This window comes from Camelus ferus, chromosome 2 (genome assembly GCF_009834535.1).
Source record: "Camelus ferus isolate YT-003-E chromosome 2, BCGSAC_Cfer_1.0, whole genome shotgun sequence".
Classification (NCBI taxonomy): Eukaryota; Metazoa; Chordata; class Mammalia; order Artiodactyla; family Camelidae; genus Camelus; species Camelus ferus.
Genome location: NC_045697.1, coordinates 54,595,862 through 54,614,860, shown reverse-complemented (window position 1 = coordinate 54,614,860; position 18,999 = coordinate 54,595,862). Strand labels below are relative to the sequence as shown.

General features: G+C 35.2%; 1 protein-coding gene across 4 annotated transcripts in view; it reads right to left on the bottom strand.

Moving 5' to 3' along the window:
* Window positions 1–18,999, bottom strand: part of CENPC (centromere protein C) — a 62,701-nt gene that overhangs the window by 11,823 nt on the left and 31,879 nt on the right. For all 4 annotated transcript variants that reach the window (XR_004312327.1, XM_032459154.1, XM_032459145.1 and 1 more), the window contains 5 exons: window positions 17,433–17,624; window positions 10,924–11,215; window positions 5,454–5,597; window positions 4,213–4,295; window positions 3,027–3,086 (listed from right to left, as the gene is read on the bottom strand). Coding sequence is in view for 3 of the 4 variants with exons in the window: in XM_032459154.1 (XP_032315045.1) it covers window positions 3,027–3,086; window positions 4,213–4,295; window positions 5,454–5,597; window positions 10,924–11,215; window positions 17,433–17,624 (771 nt within the window). In the remaining variant the exon portion in view is untranslated. The remainder of the gene's footprint in view (window positions 1–3,026; window positions 3,087–4,212; window positions 4,296–5,453; window positions 5,598–10,923; window positions 11,216–17,432; window positions 17,625–18,999) is intronic.

The window sequence follows — 18,999 nt, the reverse complement described above, 5'->3', positions numbered from 1 at the left end:
ACTTCCTTTAAAAAAAAATCTCCCAGTCTAACTGTATTATTTAAATTAAAATCTCCTTGCCTTTTCTTAGTTTTTTTTTTCTTAATACATTTTGGTTGCTAGGTTGTATGGTACTGAATAGTTTACGATTTTTCTATCTTCCTCAATAAATTGCTAATTTTATTATTATTGCAAGTCCTTTATCCTGTTCAGCACTTTTAACCTTAAATTTCATTTCATCTAATGTTAAAATTACATTACTATTTTCTTTTTGTTTACATTAGCCTACCTAACTCTTTAATAATCTTTTATTTTAAAACTTGAAGTGTTTCCTATAAACATATAGGTCAGTTTGTATTGCTTAACCAACTCTGATAGTCTCTATCCTATTAGAGGAATTCAATCCATTCATACTTAGTGTAACAAGTAATATGCTTCCTTTTATTCCTCACATCTTACTTTATATTTACTGGTTATTTTACATTAGTGATTCTTTTTTCCCCTCATTTTTATTGGTTTGATCAGAATACCATTTCTTTCCCCACCCCCCAAACCTTGGTCCTTTCAAAGTTTAGCTGTGCTTCTGGACTCTAACATTGGTTACCTTCCCACACCTGACACTCAAAAATCAAACTCTCATTTCTCCATGATTATATTAAAAACTATACCCATTACCAAGATATGTTATCTTCTCCTTTTTCTCACTTAGTAAAATAAAACTTTTACACTTTTATTACATGTCTTCCACTTCTATTCTCCTCTCCACCATATCAAGTTTTGTTAAGATGGTCTGGATTTCAAGCTATTATTGCAAAAATCATTACTTAGCACTTATAAATCCCCAATCACATTAGCATTAAGTAGCAGACACCCTAAAGTGTGAGCAATGAGACATGCCTATGTATAATCACCTTCTCTAAGATACCTATGACATATTCAACAGAATATGGTAAAAGTGATAGGAAATCACTCCTGTGACTACATCACGGCTATACATATAAGATGCTACCTAGCAGAAGCAGAGAGAAATTATTCTCTGCTGACTCTGAAGAAGCAAGGTGCCACATTGTGAAGGGGCCTAGGGAAAGAATCATGTGACAAGGAACTGCAGGTGACCTCCAGAAGTTGAGAGCAGTGGCCCATGGCTAACACACACCAAGAAAACAGGTACCTCAATCCTATAGTTTCAAGGAACTGAATTCTGCTAACAACCACATGAGCTTGGAAGAGGACCTTGAGCCTCAGGTAAGACCATGGCCCAGGCTAACACTTCTGACTGCAGCCTATGAGAACCTCGAACAGAGAACCCAGCTAATTTGTGCCTAGGCTCCTAACCCATGGAAACCATGGGATAATAAATGTGTGTTATCTAAACCACTAAATTTGTAGTAATTTGGTACACAGAAAACAAATACACTTTATTTAAATTTAACCACATATATTCAGAATTATTCCTCGCCACTGTTTCCTTTCTTTGGACTTAGTTCTGATTTATATGATACTTGGTTAGATTACCATACACAGATATTTTATATTGAGGATACTAAACTTAATATTTCATTATCTGCAAAGTAAATTCACTTATCAGAAAGAAAGATATCTTGGCTAGTTATAACATAGGATGGTATAATACATTTCTAAAAGTAGGCTATATATATTATTTTATTCTTCCAGTGTTACACAGATAAGCAGTGCTAGTCATTTTCTCTTCTTTATATGTAACTTTTCCATCTGGAAGCTTTCCTCTATCCTTGAAATTTAGAAATTTTATTAGCTTATATCTAGAGGTGTATCTTTTTCATTAACTCTGACTGGCAGTTGGTAAACTCGTTCAAATTGTAGATGAAGCCTATCTTTACTCCAGGGAAGTTTTAACAAGTACTTTCTTTAACTGTTTTCACTCCTCCATTTATTTCTTCTTTCTGGAATTCCTTTAATTTGCATGTTTTAGCTGATGTTTCCATGTTATTTCCATTGCATATTTTTTTCTTCACGGTTTCCATGTTTTTTGTATTTCTGTTATGAGAAATTTCTTTCATGTCAACACCAGTTACTAATTTAGCTCTCAAGAGTGACTATCCTTACTTTCTGTTCAACTACTGACTTTTTAAACTGAAAAATTATGCTTTAGGACTAAAAAGCCTTCTATGATATAACTAAATCTCTGGAAGTACTCATATTTCTTTCATTGTTAAAAGTGTTATCCATCTACCACAGAAGTTCTAGCTCACCAGAGACTGCCACTATTCTTAAGAATAATGCTTGATTTTCCTCTCAGGTTGCTGAAAACCTCTGCTCACAGACATTCTTATTTCTCTTTGCCTGCTCCTCACTCTAGTCATATTCTATTCCAAGATAAGCATTAAGCACTGAGAAGTATATCAGTCTATCTTCACATGGGCCCACAAAATACTAACTGACAAGATGTGAGGTTTTGGTTGGAGCAATCAGAGAAAGCTTCACTGCTACTGCTTCTCTTCAGGTATAAGCACAGAAACACTCACAGACTCAAGTATAGGGAGAAATATTAAAAAGCCACTCCAATCCCACAAACTTGGGAGGCCCTATGAACCCTGACTGGCAAATATCTCTTTGAGAACCACAGAGTTCATCCTCACATGGGCCTCTCCATGGGTTCCCTAGCTCCTAACTTTCCCTATTTACTTATCCTAGTTATTGCTTTGTTTAGAAGTGAATTGGATAAAAATGGAAGAAGTTGTCAGGGATACCAGCTATCCAGCAGTTATATTTTATAGAATTTTCCACCCTAGCTTCTTAGCCTAGGTGAGATCAGCTCCCTAGGTGAGATCAGCTCCCTAGGGCAATGAATGAGAGGACTGTAGGATTTATAAATGAACAATAAAGAAACTCATCATCACAGTGACCTGTGATGATTTACCATGAAATCCATGAAAACTAAATATAAAAGTTTAATTTATCTGACAATTAATCCAAATAATATTTTCCCGCTGCTTGAGAAAAAAATTAAACTATAGTTAGAAATAAGAGGTTTTATAATATGAAAATATTAAGAAAAAATAATTTACCTAATTTGTAATGCATTTTGTTCTCTGGTGTCGAGTTAGATCTTTTTACTCTCGAATCATCTGCAAATTTTACAAGAAATATCATGAGTGATGGCTGCTAATTAATTCCATGTTGAGTTAAAGTATGTTACTCAGTCAACATCAGTATAAATACTTTAAAATAAAATTTGACTTGACAGTACATTTTTTTACCTCCTTTGCTTTTCATTGCTGAATGAAGACTCATGAAAAACAGTACAGTATGTCTCTAGATTTTGCTACAATTAATACATCTTAAGCGGATAACAATTATAAGTCACAAAAAACAAATAGGCTTTCTATTGCTTATGGACTTGAAGCAAAATAAGTCACTCAGTGGATTAAAATGCAAGGTGTGATAATAATTGATATGTTAATAATGTAATCTATGATCCTTAAAGTTCTAAAACAGTTCAACTATACTGAATTTAGCAGTGTGACAATTAGGTCAAGGGTTCTCAACTTCAGTGTGGTAAACAGCATCTAAACATAGCGGCCATCAATTCTTTCTCCTCCTATGCACAAATGTTGTTCTTCATCAAGAGGCAAAGTTTAATTCCCTTTTCCTTGGAACTCCGCTGGCCTTAGTGAGTAGTTCAACTAACAAAATTAAGAAGAGATGACATTCTGGGATTTTGAAGGCTAAGTTCTAAGATATGCAAGTTCCACCTGGGTCTCTTGGAACTTCACTCTGGGGAAAGACAGCCACCATGTATGAAGATTGATTACCCCAAGACTACATTGCTGTGAGGAAACCCCAGATAACCACATGGAAAGGCTATGTGAAAGAAAAAAAAAGATGCTTGGCCACCCCTCTCCCACCCAACTATTTCAGCCACCCTGGCTGGGTACCAAATATATTGGTGAAGAAGTCACCTTGGACTTCCAGCCCAGCTGTTCTTTCAAATGACCTCAACCCCAGTGGCCTGCATCCATCTACAAATGCATGAGAGAGCCAAAATGAGAATCGCCTAGCTAAGCTAAGTTCCCTCCCTCTCTCACCTAGGTACAAGGTCTTACAAATCTCTAACCATAAAGTAAGGCTCTTAAAAGTAGGTACTCAACACACACTTGCCACCAGTGGTAATTTAAACAAAACATAGCATACCTTACTCCATATGCATAATGCTACAAAAATCAAGACAGTAGAAAATAAATCATAACTTACCTGAACTTTCCTGAACTTCATTATCATCCACATCCAAATTATTCTTCCCAGACGTTAAATAATTCTTGAGCCTGGAAGGTCCACTTAAGAAAAAACAAACCACAAGATTTGTGTTTTTAGAATAAATACATCTAATAAATCTACCTTAATGGTCAATTTTCTCCTAAAACTGCCAAAGATTTCTTTCTTATAAAACCAAGAATGGTGTTATAGAACATTAAGAATATACTCATGCATAAAACAAAATCTACCATTTAGTTCCACAATTGATTTGTCAAACACAATAATACTGAATTTTATAACCTTTCAAACTAACTCATGGATCAGAATTACAAATTTAAGTCAATGCAAATAACATTCTTTGATAAAAATCAAACCATAAGAAATAAAATTAGAAATGATCAGCTTATCTTAATTTTTTTAAACTACAGCCAAAAACAAGTAATTTAAAATACAGTCCAGAAACTGTTCAGAGATAATTCAGCTTATTCAAGTCCTAGATCCTCTTCCTCCTATTATGACCCCAGGACAGGTCTCATAGTTCCTAAATAGTAAAGAAATCTTAGCTATCCCTTTGAAGTCTGAGAGTCTGCTATAATTTACCATCCCTTCATTTTGAAAAAGGGTTATATGACTTCAGATATTATGAAAGTAGGTTTATTTGGTTTGCTCACTGAGTATGCTCACTTTAAACATATATCCACAAATTCTTAGATAATGTTCCTTTCAAAAGGTACATACTAATTCTAACTCCCCTCTTCCTGAGTGTGGTGTAGACTTAGTGACTTGTTTCTAATGAACAGAATAAAGTGGAAGACTTTAGAGACCAGGTCATTAAAAGGTACTATGACCTCTGTCATAGTCACACTTTCTCTTGGATCACCTGCTGGTGGAAGCCAGTTGCCATATTAAACAGCCCTATGGAGAGAGCCACAAGACAAGGAACTGTGACCTGCAGCTAACAGCTATGTGACCAAGCCACCATATAAGTGGATCCTCCAAGTTCCAGTCAAGCTTTCAAAGGAATGCAAACCAAACAGATCTTGACCACTATACCTCATGAGACTCCCTGAGCCTGAACTAGCCAGCTAAGTCTCTCCCAGATTTCTACCCACAGAAAGTGAAATAATGTCTGCAAGCCATTAACAAAATTAAAATTAAACTTTGGGGGTAATTTGTTACATGGCAATAGGTAACAAATACAATGAGTAAATCCTATTATCCTTAGAACACATGCATACCTCCCTTCCAAAACTGAGGTCCCAGGCTCTCCAGAATCCAAGTTAGACTCTGCTGGTGTCTTGCATGTATATCCATTGATCTGAGACTTTAGATGCACACTTTGTGCAGCCATACTATCTTGATCCTTTGAGCTTCCTGTATCTCTATGAAAATGAAAAGTTTATAATTGTTCATATTTCTTCAAAAAATATTTCTCCCAGAAACATTAAAGAGGTAAGTAGACAATATAATATTGGCTATAACAAGTATCAGATAACCTTGTTCAGGTCCTAAAATTTACAACTAGTCCAGGAAGGAAATTATGTTTCTAGAACCTACCAAGAGTTCTAATTTGAAAAATTCTGATAAAAGAAATGGTACAGATCCGGCCTAACAAAGATAGAAAGGATAACAGGAGGGCACTGGGAGACATTACCTATGAGTAGCTTATGATGTATACTACACAGTTAATCCAACATGGGTTTATGAAAATCCACAAACAACTGAAATTGTTTTCAGAGGGACCTAGACCCATCTCTTTGGTAGCTGACAGCCAACTGGTTTACCCTAAATATACGTAAACACATTATTCCTAGACCGCATAATTCTCTCTCCTCCCTCACATTTCTCTTACAAGTCCTGTTTTAATATGCTTCTTGATTCAGTCTACCAGCCTATTCTTATTATACATGAAAAAAATCTGCATGCAAGAGAACAAAAGAACATGCAAACTTCTGAGTATTCTTTGATAGTTTATTTCTGGAGGTTCTAGTCTCTGTCTAGGTCCTACCACTAGAGTCAAAAGAAATAAAAAAGGTCATTAGAGAATACTATGAACAATTAAACACCAACAAATCAGATAACCTAGATGGAACGGACAAATTCCTAGAAACACACAAATTACCAAGTGATTCAAGAAAAAATAAACAATCTCAAAAATTTATAACAATAGGATAAATCAGTAATCAAAAAACTAACCAGAAAAGCCCAGGCCCAGATAGGTTCACCACTGAATTCTACCATTATTTAAAGACTTAATACGAATTCTTCATAAACTTTTCCAAAAACAGAAGAGCACTTCCCAACTCATTTTGTGAAGTCAGTATCACCCTGATATCAAAACCAGACAAACACATCACAAGAAAACTACAGACAAAAAAACCCAAAAAACAAACACCACCTCCACAAATTACTAGCAACATATAAACAGAATTACACATGATGACAGAATGAGATTTACACCAGAGATGCAAGTTTGGTCTAATATCCAACAATCAATTAATGTAATACATTATCTCAATTAGAAAAAAATCACATTGTCATATCAATAGATTAAAAACAAATTTGACAAAATGCAGTATTTTTATGATAAAAACACTCAACAAACTAGGAATAAAAAAGAACTTCCTCAACTTGATAAAAGGGCATCTATGAAAACCCACAGCTAACAACATATTGAACGGTGAAAGACTAGATGTTTTCCCTCAAAGATTAAAAACAAGACAAGGAAGTCCACTGAATATAGTACTGAAGATTTTAGCCAGGGCAATAATGCAAGAAAAAGAAAGTGAAAGCATCCAGATTGGAAAGGAAGAAGTAAAACTATCACAAATGACATGATCTTGTACTTACAAAGTCCTACAAAATCTACTAAAAAGCTATCAGAACTAACTCATGAGTTCAACAAGGCTGCAGGATAAAGACTGACATACAAAAAAATCAATTGTATTTCTATACACTTGCAATGGACAATTCAAAAATGAAACTTAAAAAGAATTCATTCACAATAGCATCAAAAGGAATACTTAGGAATAAATTTAACAGAAGAAGTGTAGTGGAGAGTAACAGTTCAGGGGCAGAGCACATGCTTAATTAGGACGAGGTCCTGGGTTCAATTCCCAGTACCTCCATTTAAAAACAAACAAACAAAAAGAAGTGGTAAAATTTAAACTCTCAAAACACTGTTGGAAAAAAATTAAAGAAGATCTAAATAACAGGAAAAACATCCCATTTTCATGGCTCAATGGACATTGTTAAGATGACAATATTCCTCAAATTGATAGATTCAACATAATCCCTATCAGAATCCCAAATGACATCTTTGTAGAAATTGATATACTGAATCTAGAATTTATATGGAATTGCATGGGACCCAGAATAGCCAAAATATCCCTGAAAAAGAAAAGTCACACTTTCTGATTTCAAACTTACCTCAAAGCAATGGTAATCATGACAGTGTGGTACTAGAAAAAACAACTGGATATAGACAACAGAATAAAATTGAGAATCCAGAAATAAACCTATACATCTATGGTCAGCTGATTTTAAAAAATGGCGCTAAGCCCATTTAATGGGGGCAATAAATGTCTTTTCTATAGTTATGGGACAACTGGATAGTCACAATGCAAAAGAATGAAGTCAGACCCTTCACAGGATATACAAAAAATAACTCAAAATGGATCAAAGACTTAAATTTAAGAGCTAAAACTATAAAAAAGCTAAAACTTAGGAAAAAAGCAGGGGTAAATATTCTTAAATTTGAATTGAGAAAAGGGTTCTTAGATATGACACCAAAAGTACAAGCAACAACAGACAAAATAGATAAATGAGACTTTATGAAAATTAAAAACTTTTGTGCTTCAAAGGACACAATCAAGAAAGTGAGACAACCCAAAGAATGAGACAGAATATTTGCAAATCATTTATCTGAAAAGAGAGTTGTATCTAGAATACATAAATACCTCTTAGAATTCAATAAAAAAGACAACCCAATTTAAAATTAGGCAAAGGACCTGAAATAATCTGTAAAGATATGTAAATGGCCAATAAGCACACAAAAGATGCTTGACATCATTAGTCCTCATGGAAATGAAAATGAAAACCTCAATGAAACACCATTTCCTACCAACTAGAATGGCTAGAATCAAAGGCAGGTAATAACAAATGTTGACAAGGATGTGAAGACACTGGAAGCCTCATACACTGCTGGTAGGAATGTAAAATGGTGCAAATGTTTTGGAAAACAGTCTTGCAGTTCCTCAAAAAATTAAAGGTAGAGTTATTACATGACTTGGCAATTCCACTTGTACACAAATGTTTTTATCAGTATTACTCTGTAATAGCCAAAAGGTAGAAGCAACTCAAATGTCCACCAATGGATAAATGAATAAACAAAGTGTGGTGTAACAAAACAAAATAGTACTCAGTCATAAAAAGGAATGAAGTACTGATACATGGTACAACACATATAAAACTTGAAAATACACAAAATGAAAGAAACCAAACAAAAAAACTTGATCCTATGTGATTTCATTCACATGAAAGTTCAGAAAAGAGAAATCTATAGAGACATAAAGTAGGTTAGCAGTCGCTTAGGGTTGTTGGGGAGAGGGACAGGGAGATGATCACTGAAGGATACTGGTGATGAAAATGTTCTAAAATTAACTGTTTTGATGGTTTGCACTTCTCTATGAATACAACTGAACACATTTCATGAGTGAACTGCATGTGAATTATACCTCAATTAAGTTGTTAAAAAATCTAATGTAGTGAGCTTCTATTCCAAATGGCTTAGAGAAATAATATAAAAATTAGATGCTTATAAAAATTTTAAATGAGAGAAACTCAAAGAAATTGCTTCTTATACTTTAAATGCACTAGCTCTTTAAGATTTTTCTTTTTCTAAAGGCTTTAAGAGGGGAAGAAGGATGTTAGCTTGTAGTTCAATTAATGACCATGGTTACTAGGTTATCAGAAGCAAAAAATAGCACTTTAAAACAAGTTAAAAGTTTTAATATCTGTTACTCATATAAAGGAGAAGTTCACATAATATTCCTAATCAGGAAGATTCCTTAGACAAAGCAGACGCATACTCATATTATAATGTAATAATGTTTTCTCTTTTTTTTCCTTTCCTAAATACAGAACAATAAAACTGCTAACATGCCTTTTATATCTAAATTATCTTTGAGGTTTCCACAAGAGTCACTAAGTAAGTTTATCTTTCCACTTTATGACAGATAGAATACCAAAATAATTATATACTTGATTTTCTACACATAGTAAGTATTTAATGACTATACAGCTTAACTAAACAAATGTCTGAAAGATCCTTCTTTCTATGAATCCAGATACCAAACAGGTTTTCTTAAGCAGATACTGAATCAACTGTCAACTTCAGGTATTTCTAACTAGACTAACTCCTTCTCACTGTGCATAAAACAAGGTTCGTTTTAGGGATACAAGCTCAAACTCAAACTCAACATAAAAACTCAACTTTTTTTTTTTTTTGCCTTAATATTTTTCTTTCTTTCTTTCTTTCTTTTTTTGGTTTGGTTGGGGTTTTTGGCGGGGGGGGGGGTAATTAGGTTTATTCACTTATTTATTTTTTTAATGGAGGTACTAGGGATTGAATCCAGGACCTCATGCATGCTAGGCATGCATTCTACCACTGAGCTATACCCTTCCCCTCACCTTAGTATTTCTTTCAACTCATAGCTAAGGCTTATCTGCTTTGTTTAATAAAAGGGAGATCTATTTTGTTAATACATTCCAGTAAAAACAACTGGATTAGTAGTCAGAAGACCTAGGTATCCAATGACACACTTATTTAACCTATATGTACCTTCTTCTTCATGAAACTGGAACTAATACCTGTCCTATTCACCTTTCAAGATTTTTCATGAAAATTAAATGATATAAGGAACAGGCTGATGTAAATATGGAAACGTGATATAAGACAGAGAGGGCATTATATATCAGTGCAGGGAAATGCTCTATTCAATACTGTTTAGATAGTCTGCACCATAATGACATACACTAATATATTTTAGAACACTAACATTTATATCAATACATCCCTAGCACCTTGTAGTTTCTCACACATAATATGTATTAAGTATTTTTTGAGTGAATGAATGAGTGAACGTTTATATCAAAGAGTAAAAACACATTAAGAATAATACCTCACTAGGTTGTTAGGACTCATGAGAATTCACTGAAAACACCTAGCAAATACTTGATATATAATAACCACTAAAAGATGTTAACTATTATCATCTTATGAAGAAAAGAAATAAGATGTATTCCTGATTACTGAAGTAATATTAACTTCACCTAAAAGAAAGCAACTCAAACTATACATTTAAAAATGATTCAGAAAATAAATTTTATGTAATGTGTTTTTACCACAATTTAAAATAAGGAAGCAATTGTTAGGTGACAATGATACTTACCTTATTAATCACTCACATCCCATGTGCCATATATTATTCCCCATTTGAAGATGAGGAAATATATTCAGAGAAGTATTTTGCCTGAGGTATCATCTAGCTAGCTAATGGCAGAGTGTGGATTTACCACGAGGTCTGTCAGAATGCAGACTCCTTTATGCTAATTTTGCTGCTCTATAAATGAGTAAATAAAACATAGACAAACTATTATTAAAATGCCAAACAAAAACAACTATATTGCACACATAACAGACATTACCCAGAAGGATCAAGGTTTTTCTTCTTAGCCAAGTCTGCCTCATCACCTTCCAAAGACTCATTCTGGGGACAACTGGAAATTCCATCATGGTCAATAATTCCTCCAGAATCTTTAGCATTTAAAACTTTCTGTGCTCTTGAGCTGCCTTTAGCAGCTCTCTTCTGCATTTTCAATGGGACAGTTTTTTTCCCAATATTCTTAGATGATTGGTTTACTTCTTCAGCAGGTTTTCGTCTACTGTTGTGATACACTGACAATTCATTTCTTATTGAAGAATTGCTATAAAAAGGATCTAAAGGATCAAATGATAACCTGAAGTTAGTATAGTGTTTGGCCAGATTATCTGGCTCACTAAAATACCAACATTATTTATATTTTAACATATAAACACATACCCCAATATCATAGGCAACATTTGTTTTCAAATTTAATTCATAAACTACGCATCGCTTCCATTTATAGATACATGTACCAAACCTTTTAGATTAAACACAAGCTTCTAGAACCACCCTCTCCAGTTCTCCCCACTACTCTTCTAGCCATCCTTAAGATCCTGGTATTTCCGCCAACGTCCTAGCTTCATCTTCTCACTCCATGTACTCTCTCTGAGAGACCTATCTACCCATAACTTTAATTACTATGTACATGCTGATAACTATAATATTCACCGACTACTCTCCCCCAAATCTACCCCTCCGATTTTGTTTTTATCAGTGAAACAACTATTTACCCAGATGCCTAAACTAGAAATCTGAGTCATCCAAAAATCCTGACCCTATTCATAAGCAATTCCTAAATTCTACTTTCTTTTAATGTCTCTCAAATCCTCTTCTTTTAAGCTCTGCTATCTGTCTTTAGCAGGGTCTTTCAAATCATTTCTTATCTGGATCATTAAAACAGCCTCTTAACTAATCTCCTTTCTCCAGCCTTGCCATTTTTCAATCCATCCCTTCACAGTGTTTCAAGAATCATCCTTGGAAAACAGAAGTTGGATCATTACAACCCTGGTTAGAATCTTTTAGTGATTACCTATAGCTTAAGGATTAAGTCTAAATATTTTCGATACTAATTTATTACTACATCTGGAGTGCTTATTATGTTAACCACAACACTCAACACTCTCCTCCAAACAAACAAACCAAAAAAAGGCAGGAGTACTGAATTATCTGCATTTCTCTTAAGCACTGGTCTTAAAAGGTAGTCCAGTAGTCCCTAGAGCAGCAAATCAGCAACACCTGTGAATTTGTTTGAAATGAAACTTCTCAGGCCTTACCTCAGACTTACTAAATCAGAATTCTCAGAGTAGGGTCCTGTAATTTGTGTTTTAACAATTCCCCCAGATAATTCTGATGAAACAATTTTTAAAAGGTCAAGCCCTCAGCTACAGATCTCTGCACATGCTACTTCTGCTTGAAATATTCCATCCTTTCCCTCACCACATCCAATCACTTAGGTTACTCTTAATTCATCGTTCAGGAAGCTTTCTCTAATTCCCAAGGCTAAATTGAGTAGCTCTCTCTCAATTCCTTTATAATGTTTATTATACATCTGATTGTTTTACTCATCGCTCTCTTCCAGCAGACTGACAATTTCTTAAGACCAAGATTGGTGTTTTTACCTATCTTTATATTCCCAGTGCCTAACACCAGGGGCAGGACCGTGGTGAAGCAAGAGTAGCCTAGCTTGGAAAAATTTTTTTTTCTCAGTTTTACTGATATATAACTCACATGTAACACTGTACAAGTATAAGGGGTAAAACACAGTAATATGCTGTACAGTGCAAAATTATTATCAGAAAGTATATCCCTTTTTATTGACGCATAATTGATTTACAATGTTGTATTAGTTTCTGGCGTACAGCATAATGATTGAGTTTACAGATATACTCTTTTTCATATTCTTTTCATAATAGGTTATTACAAGCTATTGACTGTAGTTCCCTGTGCTATACACAGGACCTTGCTGTTTATCTACTTTATGTGTAGTAGTTAGTATTTACAAATCCCATACTCCTAATTTATACTTCCCCACCTCTCTTTCCCTTTTGGTAGCCATGTTTATTTTCTACATCTGTGAGAACATTTCTGTTTTGTAAATAGATTCATTTATATTATTTTTTAGATTCCACATATAAGTGATAACATATATTTGTCTTTCCCTGTCTGTCCTACTTCACTTAGTATTATAATCTCTAGGTCCACCCATATTGCTGCAAATGGTATTATTTCATTCTTTTTATTGCTGAATAGTACTCCATTATATGTACTATACTACAACCTCTTTATACCACAACTTCTTTATATGCCCAGGAGTGGGACTGCTGGATCATATGGTAACTCTATTTTTAGTTTTTTAAGGAATCTCCATACTGCTTTCCCCAGTGGCTACACCAAATTACATCCCCACTAACAACGTAGGAGAGTTTCCTTTCCTCTACATTCAGAGGGTACATATTAAAAGTTCTCATAATGAAAAAATATAAATTCTAACTAGGGTGGAAAATTTAAGGTATTTACTCTGAGTCACTCACACAACCCTAAGACCAAGTGCCTCCTTAAACTTCCCATTCTAGGTTATTCACTTGCCTCATCTAGTCCTGGCCCAGCCTAAAACCATTCCTGCCTCACAGTGAGCATTCAGTTCTCGACATAAATAAAAAAGCAGCAGGATCACATAGATCAATAATCAAGAAATCTAGGTTCTATTGTTTTCTAATTCTAGCACAAAGGTCTATGACCTTAGGGGGAACTCAGGTTTCTTTTCTGGGCTTCAGACTTCTTCCATCAGATGAAGGAGTTTGGACTAGGTGATCTATAAGCATTCCTCCACTTGTGTGACTCCCTATTTGATCAGAAACCCAACATGTTTCAGGACTGATATATTTTTCAGATCTTCTCTGGTAAGTTTTGGAGTTCTAGCATGCATATAGAAGCTCTGTAAGATTTTTATTTATCCATATATTTACACACTCATTTACCACAGTACAGTTTCCAGCAACCTGAGGCAAAAAGATAAGTAGCAGTAACAGTAGTAGTTAATATTTTAATACTAAAAATACGCCATTTAATCCTTACAACAACTTAATGAGGTATAAGTATTGGTAATCACATTTTACAGAGTAAGCACCTGAACAAAATAATCTACTCAAAGTGGAGGAATCATAATTTGAACTCAGATTTAACTCTAAAATCCAAGAGCTGTGGGGGTGGGAAGGGACAGACTGGGATTTCAAAATGTAGAATAGATAAACAAGATTGTACTGTGTAGCACAGGGAAATATATACAGGATCTTGTGGTGGCTCACAGCAAAAGAGAATGTGACAATGAAGGTATGTATGTTCATGTATAACTGAATAATCGTGCTCTACACTGGAATTTGACACAACATTGTAAAATGACATTAACTCAATAAAAAAAGTTTAAATAAGTGAATGAATAAATAAATAAATAATAAAATCCAAGAGCTGCAACAGAATAAATATTTCTTACTTGACTACGATTTGATAATTTATAGCAACAATGCCTCACAGATGCAGTGCCATATATACACTAGTCTCTCACTTGCTGATCTAAATACTATCTTACTATATACCAATCTTTCCATTATCATCTCCTTTAAAAATACTTCCTAAATAATAAATATTTCATATTATACAGAAAAGACTTGGCACAGCAGGCCTAAGAATGCTATCCACTGAAAGGCCTGCTTGTAAAGTTAGCCCTTGGCTAGCATGTAGGAACTTGAATTTTAGGAGGGTTCCTATCGTTTCCTAACTGCTAAGTGTGGTTTAGTGTGCCTAACTGCTTGTACAAAAAATACAGTTTATGACAAATACTTGCTTTTCTTCAGGGAGTCTGGAATTTCAGTACTTGCTAGGCAGAGGGTGCCTAGATGATCATCCCCAATAAAAATCTTGGGCACTAAACTTCTAATGAGCTTCCCTGATAGACAACATTTTACACATTTGTCAAAACTCACTGCTAGAGGAACTAAGTGCCTCCCGTATGAATCTGCTGGGAGAGGGCTCTTGGAAGCTTACACATGATTTTCTTCACACTTTGCCCATGCAGTCTTTCTCTGCTGATTTTGGTTTATATCTTTTTGCTATAACGTAACTTCAAACTTCTGTCATCACCTTTCTCACTTCACTTTGACCTGATGTCCCTTCTTACTATTTCACTGAGAAAACAATAATGGTCAGAAGGGAACATTTTCGTTGTGTGGCTGAGCCACACTGACTTCATTTTGTCAGCTCTATCTTGGTCCCTGCAGCCCTACCTGTCCCCTTTCTATGTGACTGAGATTTAGCCTACTCACAACGAATGAGCCCAAGCCAGATAAGTTCCCTATCAACTTTTATCCCTGCCTTCACCTTACATGAAAATTGGAAGAACAACTTCTGTTGACACAGATGGTTAATGGTTATGAGACTCGTGGAGGGGAGAAAAAAAACCCTGGTTCCTGCCAGTGCCAACATGCTTCTTCTCCCTAGTAGTCAGATGTTATTTTCAGCTTTGGTCCCTATAAATTCCCTAGTACCCCTTCTGGCTGCACACAGTGAGCTATGAGTGCCTCTGGATCATCGTCCATCTGATTCTGCCTGTATATAAGTTACCCAAAATAAACTTCATAATTGCACTTTAGGGAGTTGCCTGGTTCATTTTTCAGTCTCAAAGTTCCTTCTCAATTTGGAAGATACTATCCAATATTTCCGCCCCTCAACATTCATCGTCCCACCATCAACTCTATCTATCTACTTCCAAGTGTCACCGTGCACTCTGTCTTTCCTCTTTTACATGACATGATGTCCTTGCTCCTATCTAGGGCTAACCCGTTTACTATGCACTAGATCACATCCCTCTCCTTGCCTACACAAGGACTGATCCTGTATTTATCCTCTACCTTTCTATAAGGTCATTTTAACGAGCAGATAAACTGATGTAGCATCTTGTATATTAAAAAGGAGAGGGAGACCTTCCCTCAACCCCGTATCTGCCATGCCCCTTTATCTTACTCTCTCTCTTATCTCACTTATTACACCCTCTTGAACCCATTCCAGTCAGGCTTTTGATCTCATCATTCCACAGAAAGCATTTTTATCAAGGGGACCAACAACCTCCATGTCGCCAAAAACCATACTGTCAATTCTTAGCTCTCATCTAATTGAGGCCATGAGCAGTATTTAAAATAGTTTATCTTCCACTCCTTAAAATGCTTTTATTACTTCACTTCTGTAATGCTTAGTTCTCCTCATTTTCCTTTTGTTTCACTAACTCTCCTTTTCAGTCTCTTCTGATGGACCTCCCTTTCTCCTCCCTACTCTTAACACTGGAGTCTTCCAGGACTCAATTCTTGGCTTTCCTTCTTCTCTAGGTACAGTCTACTACTAGGTGATTTTAAGCAGTCCCAAAGTTTTAAATATCATCTACATATTGATAAATCCCTAATTATGTCCTCCCAGATATGTCACCGCAACTTTATAGACTCATTTATCAAGCTATCTCCTCAATATATCTATTTTGATATCTAATTAACATATCACAACCAGAAATCTTGATATCCTTCCCAAATCTGCTTCTCTCATACCTTTACTCATCTCAGCAAACAGTATATCCATTCTTCTAGTTTAGCAAAAAAAATCTGAATCATCCTAGACTCCAGCTCTCACTCTAATTCATCAGTACTTCCTGTGAGTTACCTTCAAAAAAATCCTGAATCCAACCATTTCCATTCTCTTCCCTCCAACCATCTCCCAACTATTCTCCATGTTCCCATTTTTGTCCAGCCCTACTTCTCTCCCTACATTGCAGTAAAAATAATCCTTCTAAAAGATGAGTCAATTAGGTCACTTTTATTGCTTAAAATCCTCTAGTAGCTTTCCAATATACTTCATCTAAACTGTTTATCACAGCCTGCTTTTCTGACTTCATCTCCCAGGCTTGCTCTCTTCTTCAGCCATATTGATCTTGACATTCCTCAAACACGCCAAGCATGGTCCATCAGTACTTTTACAAATACTGTTCCCTTGGTATGGAATGCTCCACACCAAATTATTTATATGGCTCCCTCCTTCACTTTATTCATATACGTGCTCTGAAAGATCCTAATCAACTCTCATTGCTACCTCTTATAAAAACAGTCTTCTGCTCCATTCTCCTATCTACTCCTACCCTTGCCATTTACTTCCCATTTCTAATTCTTAGCTGCTTTATTTTTTTAATGACCCATCACCAGGTGAATTATATATCTATATTGTTGGTCTTCCTCCAGTAGAATATAAGCCTATGAGAGCAGGGGTTTTTCACTTTTGGTTTTGTTTTTCTACAGCTGTATCCCTCTATCTAAAATACTGTATATGATCCAACCTCATGAATATCTTTATAATTAATTAGTTATTTCTATTGATGACCCAATTTAATTTTTTCCTCACTAGATTTTTCTTAAGAGAATAAGGGTATAAATCAAACAGCCTGTTATAAATAAACATAATTTAAATAAAAATACTTACTCTGCTCTGATTTTACCACCCACCAATTAGATGGACGCCTGGAAATTCTTCGACTTCTTGTGACAGTTGAAGTAACTTCTTCAGGTGCAATTTTGTTCTTCTTGGACCCACCTGAAAAACACTTCTTTTTGCATTCCTTATCTTTTTTCTGATTCTCTGTATGAGGAACACTGGTGTTACCTTTCTTGCTTCCTAAAACAAAGAAAATCATAAAATAATTCGAAGTCTACTGAACCAAAGAATACTCAGAAAACCACAACAGTTAAAAAACACTTGATTATAGGAACTTCTTAAGTTTATCCTGTTTTCATCTCTATCTTTTTTTAAAGTCACATCTTCTCAGTAAGATCTACAACTTTCTATCAGTTAAATGCAAACTTTTCACATTGCTTCATAGCTAGCATATACTCTTGAGTCAAAAAAAAAGCAGTATACTCTGAAAAGGTAAAATGAAATATATGGGCCCTTCCACTACTTACCAATGACCTGTGTTGAAAAAAAAAAAAGGTAACTACCGCTTTTCTGCTGTGAAATAATTCATGATTTTTGTCAATCTAATTTATAGAAGAGAAGCCTTAAGTAAGTTTTCAATGAAGAGACCTTTCCCATATGAAGGAAAGAGACTGTTTCTTTGAACAGAATTTAAAGAGGAAATGGGATTTGGAAAACAACGAATGTAGCAAGCAATAAATGGCTAATGAAAAAGTTTAGCATCAAGAATGATTTCCTCTTACTACAAAGGCAGGTAGGTAAGAAAAGATCTAAAAAGGAACAGATAAATTCTAGTTTTGTTTTTGTGACTGAAAACCAGAAGAAGGGGATATCAGGGAAATACAGACTACTTTAATTATTGCATCTAAAAAGGGTACAACCACCAAAATGAGTTTAAAAATTGAAAATTTCTTTTTTTCAGAAAGAAAATGAAAACATTAGATGTTAGCAGGCATAATGAAAATTTTTTTGACCAGAATTTTTAAGTTCCTGACCAAAGATTTCTATGATATCCAAACAAGGAATTAAAATCATATCAAGTAGGAAACTTTCATAGAGTAAATAAACTGCATGAAAGTATGTCAGACCAGGGGGAATGGCCAAGATGGCAGAGAAGGAAGACCCTGAGCTCACTTCCTCCCACAGGCACACTAAAATTATAACTCTTTACAGAGCAACTATTGATAAGAATGATGTGAAGACTAGCCGAAAAGACCTTCTACAACTAAAGATATCAAGAAGGAACCACAAGACAGGTAGGAGGGGCAGAAGTGAGGGATAGTCAAGACCCACGCTGGGCAACTCACAAATAGAAGGATAATTACAATTGTATAATTCTCCCCAGAGAACTAGGGGTCCAAGCCCAACACTGGGCTCCCCAGTCTGAGTTTTCTCCACCAGGAAGGCAAGTCCCTAGAATGTATGGCTTTGAAGGCCAGCAGGCTTACTTTCAGGAGAATCAGAGGGCTATAGGAAATAGAGACTCCACTCTTAACAAGCAAAGGCATTGTAATTAAATCGGCAAAATCTCAAATGCTCCAAGACCCAGAGCAGACGCAGTAACTTGAAAGGAGCC